The sequence below is a fragment of the Macaca nemestrina genome, chromosome 7 (genome assembly GCF_043159975.1).
Source record: "Macaca nemestrina isolate mMacNem1 chromosome 7, mMacNem.hap1, whole genome shotgun sequence".
NCBI classification, from domain to species: Eukaryota; Metazoa; Chordata; class Mammalia; order Primates; family Cercopithecidae; genus Macaca; species Macaca nemestrina.
In genome coordinates this window covers 146901971-146914010 of record NC_092131.1, presented here as the reverse complement: position 1 = coordinate 146914010, position 12040 = coordinate 146901971, and the positions used below count along the sequence as shown (strand labels likewise).

Genomic DNA, 12040 nt, shown 5'->3' with positions numbered 1-12040 from the left:
AATAATCTTATCTGTAAAGCTGAATAGTTGGGGCAGAAATATAAAACCATTCTTAAGCACATACCCCAGTTTATTGACATCAGAGAGTTGATAAGAGAATGTGCTACCTCTCAAGTGTGAGGGCCTACATGTGCACACACACATGTGCACACACACATACAAAACACCCTTTTTTATGATGGCTATTTGAAAAGAAACTTGGAGGAGTTCCTAGGGTTTATTGCTAATCTTAAAACTGTTTTTATGTGTCTTTTTCTCCATAGCAATGACATTTCTAAAAGAATTGTTTTTCTCCAAACTAATCTATTTCTATCCAAAATGTTTTTCATGTTTCTATTATCCTAAGGCAGAATCAATTCATTTAAAACAAACAAGATACAGGCTTCAATGAGAAGAAAAGACCCAGAATGAACAGTAAATGATTCTGTCACCAAAACCAAGTGGAAGCAGAGGACTGTAATTCTTCTTCCACAGCATTTATTTCACCTGAAAACCTGCAAATAGGCACAATTATAAAAAGCAATTGACTCAAACCAAAGAGCTTCACTAAGCTAAATAGTTTAATCTTTCAAAGCAGGAAAATAACACCTCATTTCTTATTCATCAACCCCAGAATAAAATTAAGGCCTAAACTTTCACAGTAAGTCATACTTCAAAGTTTATGGCCTAATTTATTTTTTCATCATGGTTAACCAGAAAAGTGTGGACATTTTAGTTCCTCATTATGAAGTCGTGTTCATTATATCTTATCATGAGAAAGTCAAGGAGGTAGGTGTTTACTGAGCATTAGCACAGGCTTGATACTCTGCGTGGAATTTCACAACAGTTCTTTGCCCTCATGGGGCAACTGGGGTAATAAGACCTACAGAGGAGAGACTAAACTGTGTACCATTTCATGAAAAGCCATGCCCTTTCTTTCCTCCAGGTTGTTACACATGCTGTTCCCACATCGTTGAATACTTAACCACAACCTTCCTTCAAGACTTGCTTCATGGTTACCTCATTATCTTTCTGGTCTCCAGAGTGGTTCTGTGCTCTGTTAATGCCTTATAAGGTGTTATAGGGTCCAGGCCCAGTGTGATGGCTATGGGCAAGGACTCAGAATCCAGTGTACCTAGGGTTGAATCCTGGCTCTGCCATTTACTAGCTGTGTGACCCTGATGAAGCTCTTTGACTGCCTCAATTTCCCCATCTGTAAATGGTGATAATGATACTACTTACTTTATACAGTCAAGGTAAGGATTAAAATGAATTAATCCAGCAATTCTGCAGGTAAAGACTGTGAGCCACCAGCCTTAGCATAACCTAAGAATTTGTTGACATGCCAAGTCTCAGGTCCCACCCCAGCTCTACTGAATCAGGAATGCTGGAAATGGGGCTAGAAATCTGTGTTTTAAAAAGTCCGCCAGGTGACTGAGATGCACATTCACATTTGAGAACTACCAAGTTAATATATTAAAGCATTTAGAAGAGCATGTAAGTATCACCAGGAATTCTGGTTAACAGTATTTATTTTGGGCAGTCTAGGAAGCATGATTATTGGTGATCTCTTCTTTTTGTCTCATTTTTCCTAATTTTTCTACTAAGATTGTGCTTATCTAAAAAGTGAATTAATCAGTTATTTTAAAAACTTCACTAAGAAAAAAGTCACCTACATAAATAACTACCATCTGGCACTGGACGTGATAAGGATCCTATAAACAGTATAAAAGGTAACAGGGGTTAAGAAGAGGGAAAAAATCTAACACAATTAAGGTTATCACAGAAAATCTCACAGAGGCCATCTTTGCTAGGTTTTAAAGAATAAGCAGAACTCCAGTTGGTTAAAAAATGGGGGCAGGTGACCGGGCACGGTGGCTCAAGCCTGTAATCCCAGCACTTTGGGAGGCTGAGATGGGCGGATCATGAGGTCAGGAGATCGAGACCATCCTGGCTAACATGGTGAAACCCCGTCTCTACTAAAAAATACAAAAAACTAGCCGGGTGAGGTGGCGGGCGCCTGTAGTCCCAGCTACTTGGAAGGCTGAGGCAGGAGAATGGCGTAAACCCAGGAGGCGGAGCTTGCAGTGAGCTGAGATCTGGCCACTGCACTCCAGCCTGGGCGACAGAGCGAGACTCCATCTCAAAAAAAAAAAAAAAAAAAAAAATACGGGGGCAGGTGTGGAAAGGGTTTTTCAGATAGAGAGAATAATGAGAATAAAAAATAAAGAGGTAAAAATATGTAAAATACATACTGTTGGGTTCTTGCACCACTTACGTGAGTCTACAGAAGAAAGTTTAGAAATGTAGGCTACTTTAAAGTTTCCTTAGGAAACACACTAGCACTGGATGAAGAGTGACTCCGGGAATGACTTGCTTACTCCTCTGAACTCCAGGAAGACAGGGCAGTGACTACCACACTACCAAATTCCTTTCAGATTTCAATCCAGGCCCAGAGGACTGAGCCTCTGTTCTGTCTCCTCAACTGAGTGGGGCTTACTTTAGACTTGTATCACCCTTGTCAGGAGGGCATGGAGAGACTGAGTGAGAGGGAAGGGTCTGCAAGGAGCAAAGGAAAAGGGGAGGGTATATAGACCTGCTCTCCTCTCCCAGGCCAATCAGGGCCCACGAGTCAGCTACTTCTTTAATGCAACACTGCGTTCTGGCACTCACCACTGATTTTTATGTGTGTGTGTTGTGTGTGTGTGCGCGCATGTGCGTGTGTGTATTTGTGTGTATTAAGCTATTATTTTAATTAAAAAATAAGAAATGGGCCGGGCACTGTGGTTCACGCCTATAATCCCAGCACTTTGGGACGCCGAGGCGGGAGGATCACCTGAGGTCAGGAGTTGGAGACTAGCCTGGCCAACGTGGTGAAATCCAGTCTCTACAAAAATACAAAAATTAGCTGGGTGTGTTGGTGTCCGCCTATAATCCCAGCTACTTGGGAGGCTGAGGCAGGAGAATCACTTGAACCCAGGAGGCAGAGCTTGCAGTGAGCCGAGACCACACCACTGCACTCCAGCCTGGGAAACAAGAGCAGAAACTCCCTCTCAAAAAAAAAAAAAAAAAAAAAAAGATAACAAATGAATGATCCTTGTAATAGTCAAAATGCTTACAGGAAGAAGAAAAATTGAAAGTACAGATAATTAACAAATGTTTATTCCTAATTAAGATTTGATATTACCACTTCTGACACTGAACATTATACCTTTTTGTTTAAATGGTAGGGGGTGCAGAATACTTTCCATTAAAGACATAAAATCCTCAATACATATAAGTGTTCTTTATCTAATTGAGCAATAAGGATTCTTTTACTAAGGAAAACAAAATGCATCAATGTGTATACATATTTTCACATAATTTTGTTCTTTATCCAACTAGTTAGCCAGGATAGGCAATATTTATCTAATGTCTCAGAGTTTTAGTGTCTACCTGTGAAAAACAGGTGGGCTATTTTTCGATGCTAAGATTCTATGAGCACTCTCCAGTGATCCTTGTAAAATGGTTGATTTTAAAAAGCCCCACAACTTGTTCTGATGATGCAAAGGAGGGATGATGAGCATGGACTGAGAGTAAGGGACCATAAGTAGCCACTGTCATTCAGCTACAAGGGAAATAATGAGGTATGCAACTCAGCCAGGCATCTAGCGAAGTGAAGTCCCAGTAAGCATTATTATATTTGGGGAACTCATATTTAAAGTAATTAATAGCTCTTCAACTCTTAGTGGCCAACTGACCTGAGAACGGTCATAAAAGTCCATTAAACTGACAGCCAAAGCTTCATATCTTTGGATAAGTCTATTACTTTTTAAGGCTCAATGTCCTTCTCCTGAAATAAGGACGCAACACTGACCTGAATCTTTGCCCAGGGTGATTGTGAGGATCAGACACAAAGTATGTGAAAACCACAGTGCACTAAATTATTTTTAAACTCATTTTTAAAATAAGGTTTTCTACTATCAAAACTACAGCCAATTACCCTTTCAAAATCCCAAAACAGTAAGTAATTTTTAAGTATCAGGTCTTTTTAAATCGGTGTTTCATAGATTTAGACATTAAAAATTTAATATTACAGGCTTCTCTAATAGCTTCTCTAGGGTTACACTAATATGACCAAATAAGGAAAACATACATTTGAAAGCTGTTATGCAGTCAAGTGGCAGAATTCTAAATGGCTACGAACCATTTAGGAGGTTAAAATCTCTCCAAAATAAAGGTTGACATACATTGCACTGGGGACCACTTTTACCAATGCAGTTGTAGAGTTTTCCATGGCAGAATCCTTCTGAAAGATGCTCTAACCCTAAAACCTAGAAGGGGACTCTAAGCACAGAAAAGACATGAAGCCAGGGGTATGAACCATTAAGTCTTCAAAAGCTATCTGCATCTATGTAATATACATGTAATGCCCAGAGATGATAGAAGAATTGATAGCATACAATAGACAAGCAGATACTTAGAGATTTAACTTCTCTAGGCTTCTACTTCCTCATCTATAAAATGGGAAAAAGAATCTGTTCTGTGGGATAGACTGAAAAGGAGAGCACACATAAAGTGTTGCCTTGTACCTGGAGCACAGGAAGTACTCAACAAATCAGTTATCAGTACCAGGGAGAAGCAGCGTATTTCAATTATCTTTGTCCCTAAACTAAAAACCTTGCTCCTTAAAATAGTATTTGCACTGAGATCTCCTCCAAAACAATGTATCACAGAAGTAGAGCTTAAGAGGGCATTCTATAAATAAGAGAGGAGTGTGTAGCAGGACACTGGGGAACAATAACACTTACTTATCCAGTTTCTGACATTGAGGAAACTTTGCTCGTTTGTCAGATCAAAAAGTAGAAGAAAACCCATAGCATCTCTGAAGAATGCTGTTGTTAAGCTACGAAACCTAGGAACATAAAAGCAGAATGGTAAGTTAAACCATCGCCCCACTCCTGAAATATAAAGCTACAAGCAATGCCTTCAGCCTCTTACAAAAGTTTACCAATGACAAGCTACATGGTGATATTTCAAAAGTGTAGAGGATAGTTATCACTTTTATCAGTTTAAGTGTTAACAGACCATGTGATTTGAAAACACAGCCTGCTGGACAGGGATGACAAGAACCAGCTTGTGATCTTAGTCTCAGCCAAGAATTTATTGTACAATTATGAGTTAATTTGGCCAAATGCAATAGTGTATGTTTTCCTTCTGTGAAAGCTTGACTTAACATTACAATGTGTTCCATGATCTTTTAATTTCGGAATATGCAGAGATCTCTTATCTCTGATTGCCCTTTGTTTGACTTGAAGGTAAGAATGTCTTGACTCAGACCCTATTCTGTCTTGGTACTCTGCCTTCCAAGGCTTTATCCTCCTGTCTTCTCCGTCTTCTCTCTCTCTCTCCCCACCCCCAATCCCACCCCACCACCAGTCAGTTTCCTCTGTCTTTGCCTATACGTAAAATCTGTAACTGACAGGCAGGCTCTAGGGAAGAAAATATTGGTATGAATTTGTCATCTAATCAGCAATATTAGGTTTTTCTCAAATACTTTTCATCAATGTTTTTATTTAAAACAGTTCTTGGCCAGGGGCCATGGCTCACGCCTATAATCCCAGCACTTTGGGAGGCCAAGGCGGGCGGATCCCTGAAGTCAGGAGTTCGAGACCAGCCTGACCAACGTGGAGAAACCCCGTCTCTACTAAAAATACAAAATTAGCTGGGTGTGGTGGTGCACACCTGTAATCCCAGCTACTCAGGAGGCTGAGGCAGGAGAATCACTTAACCAGGGAGGTAGAGGTTGTGGTGAGCTGAGATCGCACCATTGCACTCCAGCCTGGGCAACAACAGCGAAACTCTGCCTCAAAAAAAAAAAAAAAAGAGTTCTTATCTTTTAGAGCTACATACCACAAGTATTACAAATGAAATAATATGATGTCTGGAATTTGCTTCCAAATTATATGGCAAGGGGGTGGGAGTGAGAAGAGGTAAGGGGTATAAATGAAATTCTATTGGTCACAATTTCATAATTGTTGAAGCTGAGTAATGGGAACCTGGGTTTATCATATAATCCTTCCACTTTTGAATATCCTTGAAGTTTTCCATAATAAAAAGTTAAAAAACAAATCCTTCAAGGTGGTTTTGAGAGAAAACAGAAGTTTTAGCTAACTGAAAGAACTTTATATCAAGATTTGATGTGGCTTATTTTGGTCAAGTATTCTCTGGTCATATGAATTAATTCCAACCAGATTTCCCACTAGGTTTCAACAATCAGGTAAGAATAACGCATGTAACTTGGCCACTTTCTTGTGGTTGAGTAAACAGCAAAAGGAAATGGAGCAAAGTGTCTATGTCAAAAAATTAAAAGAAGGAAAAGAAAAAAGTCCCCAAGTAAGAATCCTAACCTCTCCTTTGACCCTGTATGAAATAAAGCCACCATTCTCATCTCAGACTGACAAATTTCCTGCTAATTTGGCAGCATTCTTTATCCAAGTACAAACCAATGAATAGGCTGGCTTTTTCCTGCTCAGGTCACTGTTTAAAGAATGTAACTATTTCTCCCTTCCCTTCGGTAAGGAGCACATAACTGAAGATCTCATACCTCTCCTGCCCTGCTGTGTCCCACAACTGCAGGTGGATTCTCTGGCCTCTGCCAATGGCTCCATCCGGCCCATTGGCTCTGTACACCTAAAACAGCAAAGTGAAAGAGAAAATAAAAGAGAACTTCTGACACCAGTGAACCCTTCTCACCTTTTTATTCAGTACAAATCCCTAAGGCATCTAAACTTCCAAAGAGAATCCCATATGGAATACAACCACGTTTGTATTTATGTCAAATAATTATATCCAGGTAATGTAATAAGTTATACTGAAATATATGTATATATTTTATAAATAGATTGTAAAATATGTATAAAAAATAACGTATAAAATATAATATAATTAGCTTATCTTTCCTCAAAGTTCTCTTGGGTCACTAGTTTCAGGAAATATTACATTTCTATGGCTTTTTCCAATCTCATCTTTTTTGTTGGTTTAACCAGGGGGTACACGTGCAGGATTGTGACATAGATTGCATAGTGCTGGGGTTTGAGCATTTATTGAACTCATCACCCAAACAGTGAACGTAGTACCCAGTAAGTAGTTTTTCAGCCCCTGTCTTGCTCCCTTCCCCCTTTTGGAGACCCTAGTGTCTACTGTTTCTGTCTTTATGTCCATGCGTACCTACTGTTTAGCTCCCACCCTGGACCGTTAAAAATTTCTTCCTCTACAATAGCAACAAAAACACTGGTAAAAATTGTCCACATCAACTTTTTCAGTACTCCAGAAATTAACAAAGACTTGCAACATTCCAAGGAGCATTTATTCAAGAAAAACAGCTGAATATCAGTAAAAACAGTAAGCTTTGAGGTGTTTTTTTACCTTGCCCCAGCTTTTAGAAGACTTAAAAACCACTTGCACAAATGTGGTAGTTGTGAAAACATCAGCCTAGCCACCACTGTGGACAGCGGAGGCACAATAGGTTTGGAGCTCCCTAAAAGTCCCATACTGAGAAAAATTGTCAGGAAGCCCCTTGGAAAGCTCCATGCCCCAGCTTTGTTTTTATTTGACCTCACTCAAAGCTTGCTCTTTGAGAACAGCCCTATCCCCAAGGGCATTTGTTGAAAACTATTAGCAGTAATTTATTTAACATCACAGCTACCAGAGGTAGCAATACCAGTTAGGGCTAACAAAATTCTAACAACAACAACAACAACAAAACAAAATTTAAAAACAGAAAATGAGATTTCTATAATGCTCCCAAATATTTCTTGGAAGCTATAAGGCCATGTTCATGGGCAGGGCTCTATAAATGCCCAGGAAATATCTAAAAAGGTCCTAATCTCTCACTTCTGACTGACTTTGAGGTTCTTCTCAGGCAGAAAATAAAAGCTAAGGCAGAGTTGTAAACTGCCTGCAGTCGTATTAAACACATACCCCAACAAACACACAGAGACTCTCAGAAAAAGCTAAGAGACTTATTGGTTCAAGGAATTTAATAAACTTCGTCCACTCATTAGCTGTCCACTAAGTTCATTGAGCAGAGACTTCAGTAGCTGCCTACAAAGAATACAGATTTTGCAGAATTATCCTAGAAACATTATCAAACAAACAAACAGCAACAACAAAAACAAATAAATATGCAGTAAAAACAAGAAACCCAGGTAGGGGAAAGAATCCTGGAATAGACACATTATTTTAAATGTCCAGTTTTCAGCAAAACTTGTAAGACACACAAAGAAACAGGAAAGGATGGCTCACGCACAGGAAAAAAGCAACTAATAGAAATTATTCCTGAGAAGGCCCAGATGTTAAACTTATCAGACAAAGACTTTACATCAGGAATTATAAATATATTCAAAGAACTTAAAAATCAGTAACATAGCTGTCCTCTAAAATTAAAGGATAAATTAAGACAAAACCGAGAAAAGTCATCTCTAGCAGACCTGCCCTACAAGAAATACTAAAGACAACTCTCAAGACTGAGCTGAGAGGACACTAGACAGTAACTTAAATCCACACAAAGAAATAATGAGCGCCAGTAAAAATGTAACTGCATGGTAAATATAAAAAACAGTATAAACGTTTTTTCCTTTGTCGCCCTTTTCCTCCACCAGATTAAAATTTAACTGCAGGCTGGGAGTGATGGCTCACGCCTGTCATCCCCCAGCACTTTGGGAGGCTAAGATGGGTAGATCACTGGAGGCCAGGAGTTCAAGACCAGCCTGGCCAACATGGCAAAATCTCAGCACTACTAAAAACATAAAAAATTAGCTGGGCATGGTGGCGAGTGCCTGTAATCCTAGCTACTTGGGAGACTGAGGCAGGAGAATTGCTTGAACCTGGGAGGCAGAGGTTGCAGTGAGCCGAGATCTCACCACTGCACTCCAGCCTGAGCAACAAAGACCCTGTCTCAAAAAAAAAAAAAGATAAGATAAGAAAAATTAACTGCATACAGCAATAATTGTAAAGCTGTGTTGATGATGGGCACACGATGTAGAAAGATGTCATTTGTATAGCAATAATGGCACAAAACAAGGGGAGAAAACAGAGCCATATAAGAGCAAAGTTTTACACAGTATTAAAATTAAGTTGCTATTAATCAAAATTAGATTGTGAAAAATTAAAATAATTGTAATCCCCAAAGGAACTATTAAAAAAGAACTCAAAAATATATAATTTAAAAAAGGAATTAAAATGATACACTAGAAAATAGAAAAAGAATACAATATCTATCAACAGACAAATGGATAAACAAAATGGTGTATCAATACAAAAGAGTATTATGTAGCCATCATAAGTAATGAAGTCCTGATACACGCTACAACATGGAAGATCCTTGGAAACATCAGGCTAAGTGTAAGACGCCAGACACAAAAGGCCATATATTATTCCATTTATATGACGTGTGCAGAAGCCAGATAGAAAACTCCTGGTGGCTAAGGGGAGGTAGAAAGAGGAATGTCTGCTAATAGGTATGAGGTATGAAACTATTCCAGGCCGGGCGCGGTGGCTCAAGCCTGTAATCCCAGCACTTTGGGAGGCCGAGACGGGCGGATCACGAGGTCAGGAGATCGAGACCATCCTGGCTAACACAGTGAAACCCCGTCTCTACTAAAAATACAAAAAAAAAAAAACTAGCCGGGCGTGGTGGCGGGTGCCTGTAGTCCCAGCTACTCGGGAGGCTGAGGCCGGAGAATGGCGTAAACCCGGGAGGCGGAGCTTGCAGTGAGCTGAGATCCGGCTACTGCACTCCAGCCTGGGCGACAGAGCGAGACTCCGTCTCAAAAAAAAAAAAAAAAAAACAAAGAAACTATTCCAAAATTCAATGGCTGTGATAGCCACACAACTCCAAATATACTAAAAACCACTCAATTTTTATACTTTAGATGGATGGATTTCCTTATCTTGTGAATTATATCTCAACAAATCTATTTTTTAAGTTATAAAATAAGTAACCAACAAAAATAATCACATACATATATACAGATTCTATCAACTAGACGTCAATACTAAAAATTTCATTAGGGCCCTATTGTTATTCAGTGGGTCTTAATCTCTATAAGACTCTCTGGTAGTAGAATAAAAGACCTAGAATGGGCAAAAGAGAACGTTCTTCTGTCCTAAAAGCCAGGGACCTTTCCCCCCTGACAGAATGTGATCCATTAAAGGACCTTTGTCATTAATTTCCTGACCACTTGTTTACCTGCTTCATGCTAACAATGGATTTTTCAGCAACAAATGTAATCTAAGGAGAAGGCCGTCTTTCCTCATCTGCAACTGTGACACAATGACCTTCTGCCTTCCCCTCCAACACTAGAATAACTTTCAGTCTTAAAGTCCTTAAAAAAATAAGTAAATAAAAGCTTCTCTCTTTAACATTCTGCAGAACATCACATTCACTACTGGCATTCCCCATTCCTACTCCAACCTCACCCTCCTGGCAGCAGTGATGAGTTCTGCCAGTTAGTATTCCATGCAGAATTGCTGAGATTTTATTAGGAGAAATGCCATTAAAAATAATAAGATACCAAAGGTGGAAGATACAGCCCATAAAACAAGAGTATGAGGGGCAAAGTGGCTGGCAGGCTTCAAGACAAAGGTAGACAAATAACTATTGGAGTCCAGAAGAGAAGACACAAGCCAAAAGAGTACCAAGGTGACATTTTAAAGAACTGTCTACTTCCACTTTGTCTGCCTGGTTTTATATGAAATGTTGTCAGCACAACCTTTTCAATCATGTTGCCTGGATTGAATATAACTCACTTTCCTACGTACCTTTTAATTTCAGATCCCGACCTTTGTCCTCCTAATTCCTACAAAGTAAACTAAACAGACCAGCAAATGTTGACTCAAAGATTACATTTTTACACAGAAGGATACAGAACTTACCACTCTCTTTTCCCTGAAATCAATGCCCACTGTTGTGATAAATTTGGAGTTAAATTTACCATCTGTATATTGGTAAAGTACACTGGTCTTCCCTACGCCAGAGTCTCCCAAAGCTAAAAACTTGATGAGGTAATCATAATCTCCATCAGACATAATGAAGAACTCAGTGGTTCACCTGTAAAATACACACAAATTTTTTTAATTAAAATCCATTAGAAAACATTAATTATCCATTTAAAAAATGATGACAATATTCAGCTTAACACCTAATGTTAACCTGTATGTCTACGGGTTGTATGAAAAGAGGGTTACATACATATTGGTCACCATCCTTGAAGACCCAATAACTAGCTAGATGAGAAGCTATTGAAATAGTAATTAACAGTGTAGTTTTAATTTAACATATATGTAATCCCAGCACTTTGGGAGGCCAAGGCAGGCGGATCACCGGAAGTCGGGAGTTCGACACCAGCCTGACCAACATGGAGAAACCCCATCTCTACAAAATACAAAAATTAGCCGGGCGTGGTGGTGCATCCCTATAATCCCAGCTACTCAGGAGGCTGAAGCAGGAGAATCGCTTGAACCTGGGAGGTGGAGGTTGTGGTGAGCCAAGATTGCGCCATTGCACTCCAGCCTGGGCAACAAGAGCGAAACTCCGTCTCAAAATAAAAAAATAAATAAAAATAAAAATAAAAACATACATATTATAGTATCAAAATAGGACAAAAATTTCAAGTGAGAATGATAATCAACAAGAACGTAACAGTCACTAAGTCTTATCTGCAGACTATATAGAATAAAAACTAATACAAGAAAAATAGAGGAAGGAGAATGTTACAAGGAATAACAGTAATTGTTAGAGTACAAGTGGTTCCAATTTCCCCTCCTTTTTCAAAGTCTCCTAGTGCTACAATTTGCAATTGCAAAAATAAGGAACCAGTCCAAATGCTCACCAATCAATGAGCAGAAAAAGAAATTGTGAGATATATATATATATATATACACACACACACACAGAGAGAGATATATATGCACACACACACACACATATATACACACACATATACACACACACACATATACATATACACACACACACCATGGAACACTACTCAGCCACAAAAAAGAATGAAATGATGGC

General features: G+C 39.1%; 1 protein-coding gene across 9 annotated transcripts in view; it reads right to left on the bottom strand.

Moving 5' to 3' along the window:
- Positions 1-12040, bottom strand: part of LOC105489977 (RAB27A, member RAS oncogene family) — an 88603-nt gene that overhangs the window by 19739 nt on the left and 56824 nt on the right. For all 9 annotated transcript variants that reach the window (XM_071066819.1, XM_071066818.1, XM_011755165.2 and 6 more), the window contains 3 exons: positions 10897-11071; positions 6566-6651; positions 4770-4873 (listed from right to left, as the gene is read on the bottom strand). In XM_071066819.1, the coding sequence (XP_070922920.1) occupies positions 4770-4873; positions 6566-6651; positions 10897-11049 (343 nt within the window). In that variant the 5' untranslated portion in view covers positions 11050-11071. The remainder of the gene's footprint in view (positions 1-4769; positions 4874-6565; positions 6652-10896; positions 11072-12040) is intronic.